The sequence below is a fragment of the Rhinoderma darwinii genome, chromosome 3, assembly GCF_050947455.1.
Source record: "Rhinoderma darwinii isolate aRhiDar2 chromosome 3, aRhiDar2.hap1, whole genome shotgun sequence".
Lineage (NCBI taxonomy): Eukaryota > Metazoa > Chordata > Amphibia > Anura > Rhinodermatidae > Rhinoderma > Rhinoderma darwinii.
Window position 1 is genome coordinate 166,705,146 of NC_134689.1, and position 20,900 is coordinate 166,726,045.

The 20,900-nt window shown below is 43.2% G+C and overlaps 1 protein-coding gene across 2 annotated transcripts in view; it reads right to left on the bottom strand.

Annotated features, from left to right (window-relative positions):
• The window catches only part of USP15 (ubiquitin specific peptidase 15), a 112,848-nt gene extending 92,506 nt beyond the window's left edge, over window positions 1-20,342 (bottom strand). Inside the window, exons 1-2 of one of the 2 annotated variants that reach the window (XM_075857007.1) lie at window positions 20,084-20,342; window positions 3,831-3,958 (exon numbers count right to left, since the gene is read on the bottom strand). In XM_075857007.1, coding sequence (XP_075713122.1) covers window positions 3,831-3,958; window positions 20,084-20,172 — 217 coding nt within the window. In that variant the 5' untranslated portion in view covers window positions 20,173-20,342. The remainder of the gene's footprint in view (window positions 1-3,830; window positions 3,959-20,083) is intronic. The other variant, XM_075857008.1, reaches the window with a different exon arrangement.
• Between the last annotated feature and the right edge of the window lie 558 nt (window positions 20,343-20,900).

The following is a 20,900-nucleotide window of genomic DNA, read 5'->3' on the forward strand; positions in this document are numbered from 1 at the left end:
TTGTATGGGCACCTGCCCCATCTTTTGGGCCTAGAATCCACGGATTTACGGCCACTCCTGGCATAACCGTGGACAATACAAATTTTGTGCAAATGGATTACTTCCATTTATTTATAACGGACGACATCCTAAATCAGATTGTCCACAAAACAAATTTATATGCCACGCAATATATAAGGCAGAAACCTTCATCCACCCATGCCAGAGATTGGACGCCCACCAATTTGCAGGAATTAAAAAAATTTTTGGGGCTCACGCTAAATATGGGTATTGTCAAAAAGCCCTCCATTAGGTCTTACTGGTCAACAAGACCCGCCCAAGCCACCCCAGTATATTCTGCAGTAATGCCCAGGTCTCATTATGAGACAATAATGAGGTTCCTCCACTTCAATGACAACGCACAGGCCCCCCCAAGTACCGATGCAAACCGGGATCGGTTGTTCAAAATAAGACCGCTAATAAATTCCCTGAATAATTTATTTCTGCAACTCTACACCCCTGAGCAGAATGTAAGTGTGGACGAATCCCTCCTCAACTTTCATGGCAGACTTAGCTTTCGCCAATATCTACCTTCCAAAAGGGCAAGATATGGCGTTAAGCTCTACAAATTGTGTGAAAGCGGGTCAGGATATACCACCGCCTTCAGGATTTATGAAGGGCGGGACCGCACAATAAATGTTCCTGGATGCCCCCCTGATCTTTCCACCAGCAGTAAGATCGTGTGGGAGATAATGCAGCCTCTACTTCACAAGGGGTACCACCTGTACTGTGATAATTTTTATTCGAGTGTGCCCCTTTTTAGGCATTTGCATGCTGCAAGGACTGGGGCATGTGGTACCATGCGCAAAAACAGAATTGGTTTTCCACAGCAATTAGTGGGGAAGCGCATGGTAAAGGGGGACTCCTGTGCTTATGCATCTGAAGAATTGCTGGCGGTCAAGTTCAGGGATCGCAAAGATGTGTATGTGCTAAGCACGATTCATACCGCAGGAACAGTGGCAGTGAGGGAAAGAGGGGCAACATCGGACAAGCACAAACCAGTGAGCGTGTCCGAATATAACAAGTACATGGGGGGGGTGGATTTAAGCGACCAGGTTTTACAGCCCTATTTAGTAAAACGCAAAACTAAAACCTGGTACAAAAAGGTGGCCATTTATTTGTTACAGGTGGCCATCCACAACTCATTTGTGCTCTACAAAAAAAACAGAGGCAGAGACACATACCTGGATTTCCAGGAAAAGATTATTGAAGGCCTCATTTTTGATGTTCAGGACACCCGAGAATGCCCCCAGTCTGAGGATGTCACGCGACTGACTGAAAGACACTTCATCAGTCGGATTCCCCCAACAGCAACCAGAAGCAACCCCCAGAAAAAGTGCCGCGTCTGCAGAAAAGACGGGCACCGCAAAGATTCCCGATATTTCTGTCCCTCATGTCCCTCGCAACCAGGCCTGTGCATTGAGCCATGTTTTAAAAAATACCACACTGTTCTGAATTATTAGATTTTAGTTAATTTGTTGAAAATATATTTGCCCTACATTACGTTTTTATTTTTCCCATGATTTTACTCCAAGGGTGAGGGAGGGAATGGGTGGGTGGGGGGTGGATGTCATGTTTGCATATTCTCTAAAGTTCATCTGCTGGAGAGTCCATTTGCATTAACCTGCAATTTCTTATTTTAGAAAACCCCAAAAAATAAATTCCCATTATACCCCTAGATGAATATTTTGGGATTTCTGCTTCAAGAGCAGATATTTTGGAAGTGTTATAGAAACTCTGTTGAGTTTTGTAAAACCAGCTTTGAAAAAAAGCGATATGTGAAATAATCTTCTTCTATCCTCCGCCCTCCTACATCTCTATGTGATAAATAAGGCCACATATTTGGTATCCCCGTGCACGGGAGAAGTGGCAGAATGTGAACGGAGATTAATTTTGACCGTGGTCTATACCGTGTGTGAAAAATGCTGGTATAAACTGACGCATTTGCTAAAAAATTGCTAATTTTATTTTGATCCATCTTATTCAAGAAACTTTCAGAAGAAAACTGGACTGTCTAAAAATATGATATACCCCTTGAAGGAAACCTTGTGGGGTCTACTTGTGTGAATGAAGTCATTTATGGGGTGTTTCTAATCTTTCAGCAGCATTAGGCCCCCCAGAAAACAGTATGCGGCTCTAAAATCAAATGCAAAATTCCTGGACCGAAAAGGCCAAAAAGCCTCCTTTTATGCCAAGCCCTGGCACATGCCCGCACAGTGAATAAGGCACACATATTTGGTATCCCCATGCACGGGAGAAGTGGAAGAACGTGAAAGGAGATGAATTTTGGCCGTGGTCTATACCGTGTGTGAAAAATACTAGCCTAAACTGACGCATTTGCTAAAAAAGTGCTGATTTTATTTTGTTCCATCTTATTCAAGAAACTTTCAGAAGAAAACTGGACTGTCTAAAAATATGATAAACCCCTTGAAGAAAACCTTGTGGGGTCTACTTGTGTGAATGAAGTCATTTATGGGGTGTTTCTAATGTTTCAGCAGCATTAGGCCCCCCAGAAAACAGTATGCGGCTATAAAATCAAATGCAAAATTCCTGGACCGAAAAGGCCAAAAAGCCTCCTTTTATGCCAAGCCCTGGCACATGCCCGCACAGCGAATAAGGCACACATATTTGGTATCCCCATGCACGGGAGAAGTGGAAGAATGTGAAAGGAGATTAATTTTGTCCGTGGACTATACCGTGTGTGAAAAATGCTAGCCTAAACTGACGCATTTGCTAAATTCTTGCATTTTTTTCCAATTTTGCCCACTTTAGAGAAAAATAGAAAAATGATATATACTGACAAATGCCACTAAAACAAAGCCCTATCTGTCCTTTAAAAAGAGTGTAAAATTCAAAGATGAACTTTATTCACCTGCAGCGTTATAGTCATCTAAAGAAGCGCATAGCAAAATTGTGAAATTTGCTCTGGTCATTTAGCTGTAAAACAGCCTAGTCCTTAACCGGTTAAAACAAAATAGTTGTCAAGTGTCACTAACATTTCATTACTACAGTTCCCATTATGTCACGTGAGACGTTTCACACTGAGAGTGATATAATGAAGCAGTTATGTGTGGTCATTATGTTTGTGGGATACAGTGGAGGTATAGATTTTTTTTTTTCCTTCAAGGAAAAAAAACTATACTTCAAAAAAAGAAACACCTATACAGTAGTATGCTATGGTTGTTGACTTCCATTGTAAAAAATGAAATACAGTATTTTTCTGAAAAAGTCCAGCCTGCCATGCTATTCTATCTTGTTAAAAGAAAAAAAAGTCAGAGTACGGCCCCATTCGCATCGTGTTTGTGCGATCTGCCGGGCGTATACGTTTTTAAACACTAAAAAAGTATTGAAACGTATAGCTCGTCGTATACATAAACTAGAATAGGTCAAACTTAGACCAAAATAGCATCCGTTTGGTCTATATTTGTCCTCGTTTATGTTGGGATACGGTTTTTTGAAAGCACTGAAAAGCGCAGTCTTACGCTATTCTGTACTTCAAAAAAAGTATACGCGATGAAAAGGTTTGTTTTAGCATTGATCTCAATGAACGACGTATGCAAACGTAATGCTATAAGTCTGTATCCGTTTACATACAGTAAATCTATCAGTATTTTTTCTTTTTTTGAGTGTTCACTTTTAAAAGAACTTTTACGTTTTTTAGGTAAAAAAGGGACAAAAACATATACCGACGTATTAGTATATGCTAAACGTACATGCTAAAAAAAAAAAAAAACACAGACGTAAAACAGAAAACACATTATTTTGCATTGATAAAAATATAAGGGAATGACCTTTAAGGAGTCCAGAATTATCAATAGGACCTGGATACACATTCTGATCTCCCATCTGGTACTTGTCCCAGCTGTCAAAACCCACATATTTCTTCCACTGCTTGAACCAGCGACTATCAATCAAGTACCTAGAAAAAGAAAAAAAGGTGACAATAATGAATGTAGAAGAACTATTGAGGCGAATAGTTATTTGGTCTAGTAGAAGCATGAAACATAATATGCAAGAGAACCATAAAGGCTTGTCCACACGCAACGGAATTGCTGCAGAAATTCCGTTAATAGTCAAAGGCTTTCCGCTGCGGCAAAAAACACACCATTTCCTGCATTTTTTTGCGGCAGAAAATGGTGCATAAATTGCCGCGTTTTTCCCAATGTTAGGAGATGGAGACATCTCCTATGAAAGACGCACCAAGTCTGCACACTTTCCGTAGCAGGATTCAACATGCTGCGGTCCGAAAGTCACGCACCGCAGGTCAATTTCAGCTTGAAAGTTTACGCAGCGTGTGGATGACATTTGTTAAATCTCATCCACTATGCTGCTACTGTATTCTGCTGCGTTTTTTCTGCCAGAAAAAACGCGGCAATTCCGGAGCGTGTGGACGAGCCCTTAAAAGTAGAAGTGTTATAGAAACACAAAATATAATAAAGAACATTACTAAGCAATGCATAGAACAAGCCTGATCAAACCTACTGTGGCTGACTGAGTGGACATTGCCCTTTATTAATAAAGGTTTAGACCATTAGATTCTCACACTATTTGATGTCAGAGTTTCATTATGTATATATTTTAAGGCAAAGTTATGAAAATACGGGGGGAATTATAACACTGTTTTTGAAATCGATACATGTCGGTAATAGATTGAGAGTGCATAGGTGACACTTGTGAATGTGTATCTGAAATACATAATGGTGAGTATCTGATAAAAAACGATATCTAAAGCAAATTCTCTGTAACCTAAGAAAACATGATTAACCTTGACTGACATGACTATAATGTACTTTGGTGAACGCACTCTACTGTAAACATAAATATTAAATCAGCCTAAAGGTCACAAGAAGTGGATTATTTTAGGACTTCTATCCATCCCATTTTCTTCTTCCCAATACTAGTATTTTATCTCGGCTTCTTTCTTTCGTTCCAAAGCTATTTTTCATTCGGTCACCAAAACCAATACCCTCTCTGGGTCCAATTTATAATCTAATACTTGGACCCTTCATCGTCCTAAGGCCATTGAACCGCTTTAGTCTCGTCACTTCATTTGGGGAGCAGAACAGACCATGCTAAGTTACATGGTAAACAATTGACAATACGCAATTTTCTTTTACCGGGAGCAGCGATTGGGGAACAAAGGGTGTCATCGCCGTAACCGGCGGGTGGTAGCACACATCCGACATAGCTGTACATCGGTGGTCATTAAGGGGTAGGGCTGGGCGATTTTGAGCTAAACCAAAATCACAGTTAAATGAACATGTAACCTCGAATACAATTAACGAACAATTATTTAGGCCACACCTATTTTTGCATTCCATGCCGCCTATTTGCATGTTACACTATTGAATATTTAGTGAATGGTAGAACAAGGACCTTACGGCTCCATATTCTACCATTGGTTTCAACTGTATCTGCGTCCTGAGGACACAGATACAGTCGAAACCGGGAAAAATTTATTGAAGAACCCGATTTGTGCAATGAATTGCCCAGCCCTACTAAGGGGTTAAACCTGATTCATTTACATAAAATTAATTTTCCAAAGTTCTCTATTACAGAATTTACAGAAGTAGGTCCTCCGATTAGGACCCTCATCCAGCAGGGAGTGGGCTACAAAGAGAATATTGCTCTGGCGGACCCAGTATATCTATCTGTCCATTATAGACAACCCAATCATTTCAATGGGCACCATGTAACAGTTCATTTCCCCTGAAGTTAAACACTTGTGACCAGTTCCAGATAAGAGCTGATAGCTGCAGGTCCCAGCTGCAGGAAAATCTGTTAAAGAGGTACTGTCAGTGGAACCTAACAAAAAAGATTGTCCAAAGTGGACAACCCCTATAAATACTGCATTTGTTGATAGGTTGTGACTATTTTTTGGTCCGCGTCTACTCAAAGATCATATATTTCTACACAAGATTCAATTTAATCCCTGTAAAGGTGTAAAAAAATAAATAAATAATGGCACACATGGCCATACTCTGATGTATATTTTTGCAATCTAGAAAACAACTTGCTTCCTACATTGTAGTTATACAAGATATATCGATGATTTACAATACAAGAAACTTGGTTTCAAGATATCGTCCCCATATAACAAAAAACGTATGAACTCTAAATGCTTTGAAAGCACAAACATTTAAGATTCGATTTTCACCATGAACAGCACGATACGCTTTGACTTGACAATCCACTGAGCTGCGTCATCTTACAGCAATAATACAACCATGCATTATACCTAATGAATAATACAGCTGACAAAATCTCTCCTTTCCATAACTATAAATGTTTTATAAAGTCTACTTTTATCAGCTTTCTAATGTTTTTTCATATGTAATGCTTACTATTGAAGTGTGGAAATGATTGTGAATACTTATAAACTACCTGACAATTGTAGTAGTAGCAGCAGCTGCAGTAGCCAAGAAAACTAGGTTTCTAAGCTTTAAACAGCAAAAAAAAATAAAAAATGGTGAAAAATAAATAAATATATTGCACATAAAACTAGTATTTAACAGAAAGAGCTAATGGGTTTCATGTGTCTTAGGGTAGAGATGAGCAAATATATATAATCCACCAGGACTATGTGCCAGTGACAGTGTGTCTTAGGCTGCATTCAGACGAATGTGGCCAACCTTTGACGTGAAAAAATTTAGTTTTTCACGTCCGAGGTGCACCTGTGTGGGACACATTATCACGCATTTCCTATATTCTAGATAGAGCCTATGGAGGGATGCGTGAATCGCAAAAAAAAAAAGGACATGTCCTATATTTTCACAGATTCTTCACACGCTCCGTTGAAACGGTCGTGTGAACAGCCCCATTGAAGTACATGAATCCATATGACGGCCGTTGTTTTAACGGCCGTCACACGGACTATATATATACGCTAGTCTGAATGAGCCCTTATTGTCCTTGAAAGTGAAGAAGCAATGGCCTTTTTACAAAAGCCATCCAAAAATTATCCCTTTTTTGGGAGCAGTTTCATGCTTGTTATACAGTATTTACCCTGTGCAGAGTAGGGTTCCCAGCAGTTTAGTTGTGACTGCATAGGGGTAATAGTAGCGGCAGAACATTAAAGAACATGATGGACAACGCATGAGATGTGCGGCTGCACATGGGTAACAGTAGCGGTAGCAGAGTATAGAACATGAGGGATAACACAGTAGATATGTGGCTGCACAGGAGTAATAGTAGCGGCAGCAGAGTATAAACATGAGGGACAACACAGGAGATGTGCGGCTGCATAGGAGTAATAGTAGCGGCAGCAGAGTAAAGGAACATGAGGGACAACGCAGGAAATGTGCGGCTGCGTAGGAGAAATAGTAGCGGAAGCAGAGTATAGAACATGAGGGACAATGCAGGAGATGTGCAGCTGCATAGGAGTAATAGTAGCAGCAGCAGAGTATAGAACATGAGGGACAATGCAGGAGATGTGCGGCTGCATAGGAGTAATAGTAGCGGCAGCAGAGTAAAGGAACATGAGGAACAACGTAGGAAATGTGTGGCTGCGTAGTAGTAATAGTAGCGGAAGCAGAGTATAGAACATGTGCGGCTGCATAGGGGAAATAGTAGCAGCAGCAGAGTATAGAACATGAGGGGCAACGGAGAAGTGCGGTTGTGTAGGAGTAATAGCAGCGACAGCAGAGTATAAACATGAGGGACAACGCAGGAGATGTGCAGCTGTGTAGTGGTAATAGTAGCAGCAGCACAGTATAGAACATGATGGACAACACAGGCGATGTGCGGCTGAATTGGGGTAGCAGTAGCAGCAGCACAGTATAGAACATGATGGACAACGCAGGAGATGTGCGGTTGTGTAGGGGTGGTAGTAGAGGCAGCAGTAGTAGTACAGAATGGAACTTAATGTTTAACAGAGGAGATGTGCTGATCTGCGGGGCTAGTAGTAGCAGTTGTAGTAGTACCTGCAGCAGCAGCAGTTGCAATACAGTATGGAAAATCCTGGACAAGCAGACAGTGGCATTATTGGGCCAGTGATAAATAACCTGTCCTTAATGTCAGAAGTGGCAGATCTATTTATTGGCATCAGGCGGAGGTGTGTGAAAATCCTTATAGATCCATGCCGGATTCAGTTTCACAAATGTAACGTTTTCCACACTTGTGGAGGACAATTTTGTCTGATTCCGTGTGACGACGCACCTACCGCTCTGAATACCCTCTCTGAGAGTACACTGGAGGGTGGACAATACAGTACACGGATAGCTAACTGGGCCAGTTCCTGTCACTAGTCCAATCAGCTGACCCTGAAGTTAATGGGGTCAGGGCTGAGGGTATCTGCCGGAGAAAGGGCACAGTCCGGGTACGACTGAACCTGGTTATTCAGGCAGTGCTTATCCGTTTGCTGACCCTGTATCCTGTATACTTAGAAGCTGTATCTTGCGGTCAAAGCCGAATCTATCAGGTCTGGGGCACTGACTGCTTCAGTGAACACGGGTACAGCTATTATCGCTATATAAGTAGCTTAAGATCCTGCATGTCAGAGACAGGCAGGACCAGCGTTCACCGAAACGGTCAGTGTCGTTGACCTGATGGATTCGGCTTTGGCCACAAGTTACAGCTTCAATGTATACAGTATAAGTAGAAGCTGTATCTCAAAAAGTTTTTTTTCTTAATTTTAAACAACTTTGGTATTGAATGCTATTTAAAAAAAAAAAAAAAATAAATAAAAAAAAAACCTGTCTGCATTCACATTTGCGTCAGGGCTCCGATCAGATTATGCTATTGATTCAATCAAAACGACGGAACCCCAGCACAACGGAGACAAACAGAAACCATTGGCACCGGATCCGTCACCATTGAAATCAATGGTGATAAAATGGAAAACCTCTGGTTTCCGTTTGTGTCCGTCAGGGCTTCCTTCCGAAGGAAAGCTCCCACGGAACGAAGCCCTGACGTTATTGTTTTTTTATATCCTTGTGATAGCATCCATGCATAATCTAGATTATATTTCTTAACTATTACATACTTTTTAGTAATAACAATTGATCCAGAGAGGCAATGTGTGCCGTACCATCAATGTAGGTAATCATCTTTCCTAATGTGAACCCCCATATTTGCAGTAACTTTATCCAAACATACCAGTGTTTAGTAAGGAAACTCTAAAGACATTGCTACTGTAAGGGTATGTGCACACGAGAACTGTCTTTTACGTCTGAAAAGACAGACTGTTTTCAGGAGAAAACAGCTGCGTCGTTTCAGACGTAAAAGCTCCTCCTCGCATTATGCGAGGCGTCTTTGACACGAGTAATCTTGAGCTGCTCTTCATTGAATGCAATGAAGAACGGCTCAAATTACGTTGCAAAGAAGTGTCCTGCACTTCTTTGCCGAGGCAGTCATTTTACGTATCGTCGTTTGACAGCTGTCAAACGACGACGCGTAAATGACAGGTTGTCGGCACAGTACGTCGGCAAACCCATTCAAATGAATGGGCAGATGTTTGCCGACGTATTGTAGCCCTATTTTCAGACGTAAAACGAGGCATAATACGCCTCGTTTACGTCTGAAAATAGGTCGTGTGAACCCAGCCTCATTGAATCACATGCTGCTTTTTTTAAATACTAGTCTAAACTGAATGGGCTTCACTATTGTTTTTACTGGTGAAGTTGGGGAAACTACAATAGTAGAATATTCTATACAGTCTCTTTTGTATTATTGGGCTAGAATGTCTTCCAGCTGATTGCTGAGTGGTTTTGTCAACACAATTTGTAATTCATTCAGACCAAATCACTTTAATTTGACTGTAATATTTTTACTGCCTTGCCATCAATTCTCTTTTCCACAGCAAGGATTTCAGCAACCAGACTTTGTCTTCCAGTATTAAGGGTTCTACTTTGTCCAAGATCTCATTCGGAGTGTCTTGGATATTTAAGAGGCTTCAACACATACTTATCCTCAAAAAGGAGAGGTTTTAGTTTAGTACATGCAAAAAAAAAAAGGGGGGGGGGGGTTTTGATGGTCCCTTTGAAGGGGTTATCCCACAAAGAACATTTATTACCTATTCACAGGTGGGACACCCCACCGATCACCAGAACGGGGTCCCCAAGCCCCTCGTTCCGCCTCAGAGCACAACCACAACGAGGAGGAGTTTTAATGGAGTGGTGGTCATGCATATGCCCTGCCGCTCCATTTAATGTCTACGAGGCTGACTGAAGCAGCTAAACACTTCACTCGACGGTCTCAATCGGCCCCACAGACATTAAATGAAGCTGCAGCGGACATGCGTGACCACCACTCCATTCATACTCCTCATTGCAGTCGTGAAGGGGGTGGTTCTGGTGATTGGTGTGGGTCCTAGTTGTGGGGCTCCCCAGCGGTTATACATGTATCTTCTATCCTGTGGATAGGTGATAAATGTTTTTCATGCTATAACCCCATTAATGTTTTTTTCCAGACACAGTGGCAAACTTGCATGTGATAGGTTATCCGCGATTGTAGTAAGCAGGAGGAGGGAATTCCACTTGGTTGGATTTTTTGCAATTATTGGTAGATCACTGTTGGATTTGTTTGCTATTGCAAATTTGAGGATGCACTATAATGGTGTGCGGAAATTCCGCAGCATTTACAGTAGCAGCAAAGTGGAAGAGATTTCGGAAATCGAATGCCCGCGCTGCGGAAAAAAACCGCGGCATAAAGGTTAATAAATTGAGCTGCGGTGCAGAATTTAATCCCGTAGCATGTCAATTTATGCAGCGTTTTTGTTGATTTTCTGTTGTGGGTTTTCCCCAATTAATTCAACGGGGATGCAAAACCCGCAACAGAAAGCCAAGTGTTACGACTTTTGCAGCGATTACACTACAAAAAAAAAAATCATACTTACCAAGAACGCCCTCCTCCTTCCTGCAGTCCGACCTCCTGGGATGACTTCTCATCCCATGTGACTGCTGCAGCCAATCACAGGCTGCAGCGTCACATGGCTTGCAACGTCATCATAGGAGGTCGGACTACGCACAGAGAAGATGGAGGGGGTAAGTATAAGCGCTTTTTTCTGCAGAGGAAATTCTGCTCTAAAAAAACGTACCACAATGTGGTGCGGTTTTTGGAGGGAATGTACTGCAGGTTCCAGGTCGGATACGCTGCAAATTTCCTATCCATTATCTTTGTTAGATATTTTTTTCATGAGTTATTTCTTTTATAGTGTTCACAGAAAAAGAAAGTAAAACCCTTGTTTTCCATTTGAATGGTTGTTTTTTTGAAAATTTATTAAAAAATAGATTGACATATATGGTATCACTATAATCGTAACAACCAATATAATAAAGGTTATATAAACAGAACTGTGAATGGCTTGAGGAATTATATGCAAAAAAACAGACGGTGGAATTGCTTTTAATCCTATCAAAAATTGCCACATAAATTCCATTTTTAAAAAAATGACTCATTCCACAAAAAAACAAGCCCACACATATGGCCACATCGATATAAAAAAAAATAAAGAAATGATGGCTCTTTGAATGCGGTGACATAACATCTATTTTTCCCCATGAAATGTGCCATTATTGTGCAAAACTACTAAAACTATACCAATTTGGTATCGCTTTAACCATACCGACCTATAGAAAAAGGAAACATTATTTATGTAGCGCCGTCAATTTAAAAAGCAAAAGAAAAAAAACCACAATGGCATAATTGCTGTTTTTTTGCATTAACCCTCAAAAAAAGCTAATAAGAGTTAATCAAGAACTTATATGTACCCTAAAATGGTTATATTTAAAAAAAAAATATATGACTCAGCCTGCAAAAAAACAAGCCCTCAAACAGCTACATCGAAGGAATAATCAAGTTATGGGTTAGAATGTGATGATGAAAACACAAAAAAAAAAAAATGCTTCATCCTAAAGACCCAAAATAGACCGATACTAAAGGGGCTTAACCAGTTAGTGACCGCCAATACGCCTTTTCACGGTGGCCACTAACGGGCTTTATTCTGATGCATATGCCTTTTTACGGCACTGCATCAGGATAAAGTAAACAAGCAGGGAGCCGTCAAATCTCCCTGCTCTCAGCTGCTAGAGGCAGCTGAGGGCTGGGAGCGTCGGGTGAGATTGATATTAGTATCGATCTCACCCGTTTAACCCCTCAGATGCGGTGCACAATAGCGAGCACCGCATCTGAGTGGTTTTGGAGAGAGGGAGCTCCCTCTCTATCCCACCGACACCCGGCGATACGATCGCAGAGTGTCTGTGTCTCCAATGGCAGAAGGGGGCCTAATAAAGGCCCCCAGGTCTGCCTGGAGCGAATGCCTGCTAGATCATGCCGGAGGAATGACCTAGCAGATGCCTGTCCGTTTTAAACGAACAGGCAGTAATACACTGCAATACAAAAGTATTGCAGTGTATTACAATAGCGATCGGAGAATCGCATATTAAAGTCCCCTAGTGGGACCAGTAAAAAAAAGTTTAATAAAGTTAATTTAAAAAAAAATGTGAGAAAAAAAAATGAAAAACCCACTTTTTCCCCTTACAAAATGCTTTACTATTATAAAACCAAAATAAAGTAAAAAAGTTACACATATTTGGTATCGCCGCGTCCGTAACAACCCCGACTATAAATCTATAACATTATTTAACCCGCACGGTGAATGGCGTAAAAAATGTAATAAAAAAACTATGGAAAAATTGCTGTTTTCTGTGAATCCTGACTTAAAAAAAATGTGATAAAAAGTGATCAAAAAGTCTCATCTACTCCAAAATGGTACCAATAAAAACTACAAGTCTTCCCGCAAAAAAAAAAGCCCTCGTACAACTGCATCGGCGGAACAATAAAAAAGTTATGGCTCTTCAAATATGGAGACACAAAAACAAATAATTTTGAAAAAAAAAGCGTTTTTACTGTGTAAAAGTAGTAAAACATACAAAAACTATACAAATTTGGTATCGTTGCAATCGTAACAACCCGCTGAATAAAGTTATTGTGTTATTTATACCACACGGGAAACGGCGTAGATTTAAGACGCGAAAAAGAGTGGCGAAATTTAAGGTTTTTTTCTATTCCCCCCCAAAAAAAAGTTAATCAAATAATATGTCCCCCAAAATGGTGCTGTTAAAAAATACAACTTGTCCCGCAAAAAACAAGACCTTATACAGCTATGTCGACGCAAAAATAAAAAAGTTATAGCTCTTGGAATGCGACGATGGAAAAACGTAAAAAATGGCTTGGTCACTAAGGCGGGATTCACACGACCGGGTCGGGTCCGAGCCCGAGTGCCGGCCGGTAAAATCGGCCATTCTGCCCGGCCGGTTTGCATAAAGTTATGCATCCGTGCCGGGCCGGGCAGATCCGGACAGTGACATCAGCGGCAGCTCCTGAAGGGGAATCCCCATGTGTTCGGGGATTCCGCTTCAGGAGTTTCCCCTGATGTCACTGCCCAGATATGGACAGAGACATCAAGCGCTCTGTCCAGGAGCGGAATCCCCGAACACACGGGGATTCCGCTCCTTCAAGGAGCTAAAGTGCGGCTAGCACATAGCAGAGCGGGGAGATACCTCCCCGCTCTGCTATAGTGGCGTCGCTGCAGTAGTAGCAGCCGCAGCAGCTGCTGCTACTAGCGGCGCCATCGAAGGTGTCGCCGAGCCAGGGTGCTTTTAACAAGCAGGGGAAGGGAGCCAGCGCAGCGCTCCCTCCACCTGCTGTACACCCCGGCCCTGCAACACAGTGTGCAGCGATGCCATTCGTCAGAATGGCATCAACTCCTCCTCCTCACATGCACTCTGCGCTGTGAGGAGGAGGAGATAGAGCGCAAGCGCCGGGAAACCCGGCCATCACTCGGAACACATTCCGGTGATGGCCGTGTAATACCCGGCCCCATAGACTTCTATGGGAGCCGGGCGGCCGGGTGTCCGGGCAAAGATAGAGCATGTCCTATTTTTTGACGGCCGGATTTTCCGGCCGTCAAAAAATCGGTCGTGTGAATAGCCCCATTAGGGGTCTATCATTCCTAATGCAGCCGGGTGCCGGCCGATTTATGAACGGCCGGCACCCGGACGGGAAACCCTGCCGTGTGAATGAGGCCTAAGGTTTAAAATAGGCTGGTCATTAAGGTTAATACATGGTAGAATGACGTTTTATTTTGCCTCATGGATCTGTAGCACAATATTACTGAAAGCAAGTTGCAGAAGTCAGGCTACATGCACACGGCAGAAAAATACGGCCATGTGACGGACGTTTTTTCAACAGCTGTCACACAGACGTTTTCAGAATAATGTACTTCTATTGTTGTATTCACATGGCCATTTTTTAACGGCTCATGAATACTGGCCATCAAAACATCGGACATGTCCTGTTTTTGGCACTCACAGCCAGACGGCCCCCATAAAGCTCAGTGGATCCGTTTTTAACGGATGTTTTTTCAGGAATCAAGATGTGTGATGTCTGTTAAAAACTGATCCTGGCCAAGAGGACTCGCAGGGCACAGCACAACTTGAAGCGCTGAGCCAGGGGAAGCCCTTGACGTCACAGATATGGACAGTGACGTTAGGGGCTTTGAAATTACGGAATCCCCGACCAGAGCGTCGGCAATGCTCTTTCAAGGGATTGCGCTCCTAGAGAGCCCCTCAAGTCACTATCCATATATGGACAGTGACGTCAGGGGATCCTCCTGGAATCACTATCTATCCATATATGGACGTCAGGGGATCCTCCTGGAGCAGAATTCCTGTGGCCGGTGATTCTGCTCCTGGAAGAGCCCTTGGCGTTTAGGGTATGTTCACACGCACTAATTACGGACGTAATTCGGGCGTTTTTGCCCCGAATTAAGTCCGAAAAATGCGCCTCGATAGCGTTGACAAACATCTGCCTATTGAAAGCAATGGGCTGTCGTTTGTCTGTTCACACGAGGCGTATATTTACGCGCCGCTGTCAAATGACGGCGCGTAAATAGACGCCCGCGTCAAAGAAGTGACCTGTCACTTCTTGGGGCGTAATTGGAGCCGTTATTCATTGACTCCAATGAAAAGCAGCGCCAATTACGTCCGTAATGGACGCGGCGTTCAAGCGCCTGCACATGCCGTTACGGCTGAAATTACAGGGATGTTTCCTCCTGAAAACATCCCCGCAATTTCAGCCGTTACGGACGCTGCCGTGTGCACATACCCTTATGTTTCAGGATAGATATATATATATATATATATGAGAGACGTCATCAGGAGATCCTCCCTGAACGGAATCCTCTGCCTAGAGCGTCGGCAAAGGAGACACTGTGGCGCTATCTACATGGGCACTGTGTGTGGCACTATATATGTGGGCACTGTGGCACTATGTGGGAACTATCTATATGGGCAGTGTGGTGTTTTCAGGGGGTGTGGGCAAATAAAACCCTGACAAATTAAATCCATCCAATTTTTTTTTGTTTGTTTCTTTAACGGCCATGAAAAACGTATGCCAAACTGCCATTAAAAACGGGCAGATGGACTGAAAATGGATGAAAATTTGGAGACACACCGACGCAAAACAGCCATAAAAAACTGACCGTTGATTTTTTTTTTTCACTGTCGTGTAAATGTAGCCTCAGAGTAAAGACAAATCAACAAAAAGTTTAACACCTGTGTATTTGAAATCTTACTAAATTGGAACACAGGGATCCAAAAGGAAAAACAAAACAACAAAAATAGTAGTAATTCAAAAGGGAGCAGTGATGTAAGTCCTTTTTTTTTGCCATGTTTTCTATATAAAACAATTGTAGCAGTTAATCCATTTGCCATAGAGAATACACGCTAAGCACTGTAATAAGACATTATATTGTTCAATTGTATTTTGTTTATTTTGGAACATTAGTCATTGCAAAACAAAGAAAAAAGTATAAAAAAAAAAAACAAAAAACGTTCTCCTTGCGAGTTTGTTATTCCTACAGCAAAGTCTACAATTTGTAGATAGCGGTTGCGTTTCGTACTGGTATTTTACATTACGGACTTGCCATCAGAGAACAAAGACAGGTTTCTAAATAGAGGTGTTGGTTATATATGGTAACTACTGTTCTGAAGCCTTGTACTGATAAGACTTTATCTCTTCTGTAAGTGACAGTGGCTACTTGTTAACATGACCAGTCGCAGCACTAGTGCAATAGAATACAAGATAACATGATACACGAATAATGGGGGTTGTGCATTTACATTTTAGAATATATATCCTGCATTCAGTTGGTGACCAAGGATCAGGACATACACATTTTTATTTTCCTTAAAAGGGGTAGACTTAAGAAAACCCCATTTCTGCAAGCCATATTAGGGAATTCTGAGAGAATAGAGGGGAATCCCTCCTCTGAGATTCTCATATTAGCCAGAGGGAAGAGCAGCTAAAGAACGTCTCTCACTCCGGAGGACGCGATTTGCCCATGCATAAGAATATGTTTACAGGAGGTTTTTTGTGGCGTTTTTTTGTGGCGTTTGTGCATAAACCATGCCGAACGACTAATGTAAACACATCCTAACAGACAGCCCATTGATTTCAATTACAAAGTAGGGTACTGCGATCATCTTACAAATAAAGATATAAAGCAACACAAATATTTCACTACACATACTAGTCTATCAGAAAAGAACAGTTACTGTAAGGCCTTATTCACACGAACGTGTTTTACGTCCGTGCTACACGCGTGATTTTCACGCGCGTCGCACGGACCTATGTTAATGAATGGGGACGTTCAGACTGTCATTGAATTTCACGCAGCGTATGTGCGCTGTGTGAAACTCATGCATGTCATGCCCTATATTTGGCCATGTTTCGCGCAGCACGCACCCATTGTTGTCAATAAGTGCGTGCAAATCGCGCTCGGCACACGGAAGCACTTCCGGGTGCCGTGCGTGATTCGCTCAACCGTAGTAAAAACAATGAATGAAAACAGAAAAGCACCACGTGCTTTTCTGTTTGTAAACATAAAACCAGAGTCGTCATGATACCGGCTGTGCGAAAATCACGTAGCCACGCATATGGTGATGCCACACAGACCCTTTGAACGCGCAAAACGCAGCGTTCTTTTGCGCGCTCAAAACGGACACATCCGTGTGAATAAGGCCTAAAGATAGTACATCTACAACATATCATCTAGGCCACAGCTTCTCAATCCTGTTCTACTGGGGCCTCACCAGGCAGAACACAATGATGTCTGGGCCTCTACTAAAATTGTCAAATATTACCTCAATTTCTCTTAACATTTGTCTTCTGTATAACATTATTCTCATTGTTTGAGAAGTACTAATAAATAAATTATACCACACTCGGAAACCGCAGCAAAAATCGTTGCAAAAAACGGCCGAAATTGCCCCCATTGATTTCAACGGGAGGTGGAGGCGTTTTTCTTCCGGCTAGCGGAAAAAAACGCTCACGGGAAAAAGAAGCGACATGCCCTATCTTGAGGCATTTTTCGACCTCAAAAACCCCATTGAAATCAATGGGAGACGGAAAAAAACGCAGTGAATGAGAAAGTCATGGTAATATATCGGTTTAGAAAAGGTAACAAAAAAAAAAAAAAAAAAGGCGGCTTAAAGGCTCTGGGGCACCAATGAACTATAGTGAATGCGATTACCTCCAAAATATACAAATGTGGTAGGTGTGGGTTATAGTAATGGGATGATAGGCGTAGTAAATGAGGCGACAGTGGGGTAGGTGTGTGATAGATGTAGTAGTGAGGTGACAGGTGCAGTGAATGTGGGGACAGTGGGGTAGGCATATGATAGCTGCAGTAGTGAGATGACAGGTGTAGTAAATAAGGAGACAGCGGGGTAGGTGCAGTGAATGTGGGGACAGTGGGTAGGTGTATGAAAGGTGTAGTAGTCGGGTGACAGGTGCAGTGAATGTGGTGACAATGGGATAGGTGTATGATAGGTGTAGTAGTAGTGTAACAGGTGCAGTAAATATAGGTACGATGTGGTAGGTGTATGACAGGTCTAGTAGTGGGGTGACAGGTACAGTGAATGTGGTGACAATGGGTAGGTGTAGTAAATAAGGAGACAGCGGGGTAGGTGTATGAAAGGTGTAGTAGTCGGGTGACAGGTGCAGTGAATGTGGGGACAATGGGATAGGTGTATGAAAGGTGTAGTAGTGGGGTGACAGGTGCAGTGAATGTGGTGACAATGGGATAGGTGTATGAAAGGTGTAGTAGTGGGGTGACAGGTGCAGTGAATGTGGTGACAATGGGATAGGTGTATGAAAGGTGTAGTAGTAGTAGTGTAACAGGTGCAGTAAATATAGGTACGATGTGGTAGGTGTATGACAGGTACAGTGAATGTGGTGACAATGGGATAGTTGTATGAAAGGTGTAGTAGTGGGGTGACAGGTGCAGTGAATGTGGTGACAATGGGATAGGTGTATGAAAGGTGTAGTAGTGGGGTGACAGGTACAGTGAATGTGGTGACAATGGGATAGGTGTATGAAAGGTGTAGTAGTGGGGTGACAGGTGCAGTGAATGCGGTGACAATGGGATAGGTGTATGAAAGGTGTAGTAGTAGTAGTGTAACAGGTGCAGTAAATATAGGTACGATGTGGTAGGTGTATGACAGGTCTAGTAGTGGGGTGACAGGTGCAGTGAATGTGGTGACAATGGGATAGGTGTATGAAAGGTGTAGTAGTGGGGTGACAGGTGCAGTGAATGTGGTGACAATGGGATAGGTGTATGAAAGGTGTAGTAGTGGGGTGACAGGTGCAGTGAATGTGGTGACAATGGGATAGGTGTATGAAAGGTGTAGTAGTAGTGTAACAGGTGCAGTAAATATAGGTACGATGTGGTAGGTGTATGACAGGTCTAGTGAATGTGGTGACAATGGGTAGGTGTAGTAAATAAGGAGACAGCGGGGTAGGTGTATGAAAGGTGTAGTAGTCGGGTGACAGGTGCAGTGAATGTGGGGACAATGGGATAGGTGTATGAAAGGTGTAGTAGTGGGGTGACAGGTGCAGTGAATGCGGTGACAATGGGATAGGTGTATGAAAGGTGTAGTAGTAGTAGTGTAACAGGTGCAGTAAATATAGGTACGATGTGGTAGGTGTATGACAGGTCTAGTAGTGGGGTGACAGGTACAGTGAATGTGGTGACAATGGGATAGGTGTATGAAAGGTGTAGTAGTGGGGTGACAGGTGCAGTGAATGTGGTGACAATGGGATAGGTGTATGAAAGGTGTAGTAGTGGGGTGACAGGTGCAGTGAATGCGGTGACAATGGGATAGGTGTATGAAAGGTGTAGTAGTCGGGTGACAGGTGCAGTGAATGTGGGGACAATGGGATAGGTGTATGAAAGGTGTAGTAGTAGTGTAACAGGTGCAGTAAATATAGGTACGATGTGGTAGGTGTATGACAGGTCTAGTAGTGGGGTGACAGGTGTAGTAAATAAGGAGACAGTGGGGTAAGTGTATGAAAGGTGTAGTAGTGGGGTGACAGGTGCAGTGAATGTGGGGACAGTGGGGTAGGTGTATGAAAGGTGTAGTAGTGGGGTGACAGGTGCAGTAAATATAGGTACGGTGTGGTAGGTGTAGTAGTAGTGCAACAGGTGCAGTAAATATGGGTACAGTGGGGTAGGTGTATGAAAGGTGTAGTAGTAGTGGGGTGACAGGTGCAGTAAATATAGGTACAGTGTGGTAGGTGTATGATAGGTGTAGTAGTAGTGCAACAGGTGCAGTAAATATGGGTACAGTGGGGTAGGTGTGGGTTAGCTGTGGTACTGAGGTGATAGGTGTAGTATATGGCGGCTGCTCGGTGGTGACAGCAGTGTAGGAGTTGGACAGCTGGGGTAGGAAAGTGACAGGTGTAGCATACAGCGTGTGGTGACAGCAGTGGAGTCCCGCAGGCCCCTCGGCCGGCTCTAGTGAAGCGTATAAGGGAGGACAGGCACTAGTTGCCTCAGGCCGCAGTACTGAATACGGATGAGTGACAATGAACAGGTAACCCCGGTGCCCGGGTGCAGCGCTCATTGCTTGGCATGATACAGATGTTTTCATGTCACTGACGACTTGTCTTCCATATCTACGGCCCTGACAGCGCATCTCCCTTCATTCTAGGCCTTTGTGTCTGTTCCGCCCGGGTCCCCACTCGCCTTTGCACCACTTACCAGACGTCCCCTCTCCGAAGCGGGGTCTTCAGCAGCGCTGACACTTCAGTTCTCTGAGTCTCCAGATCAACCACTCCGCCCTCCGCCATCTTCCTGCACTGACAGCTGCGCGCTGCATCCTGGGAGTGACGTCACTGCTGGGAAGTAGGGGAAGCGTTGAGAGCGGCTGTGTGCGCCTGGGAAACGCTGGAGCCAATCGCTAGAGGCAGTTCTCAGGAGACGAAACCTGCAGTCGGCTCATGGCTATAGGCTCTAAATCCCGATCAGTATACAGGACAGCACACGAGAGCCCACAAATCATCGAACTCCCTAAAAGTAGTCAGCCCGTAAGACGGGCTGCACACTGACTTCCGGTTTTGCGGCAGCTGCAGTCCAGTCCAGGAATAGTAACTTACTGTGACTGACAAGAATTGGTTTCAGGGAGACTTTGACCATTTCTTTGCACATAAACTGGCCATACTTTAGGGTTGCGTCTAGAATAGAGTTGTTCCTGGTAGGTGGTCCCTACAGCAACTCCATTCTAGACGGTTCACTAGTGAGGTGACTAGATTGGAGTTGCTGGATGGAGAACTTGCTCGGAACAACTCCAAACTACACAGGTCACTGCTGTAATGACTAGACTGGAGTGACTGACTACAGCAGCTCCCCTAGAAACTCCATTCTAGTGACTGACTACAGGAGCTCCCCGTAGAAACTCCATTCTAGTGACTGACTACAGGAGCTCCCCGTAGAAACTCCATTCTAGTGACTGACTACAGCAGCTCCCCTAGAAACTCCATTCTAGTGACTGACTACAGGAGCTCCCCTAGAAACTCCA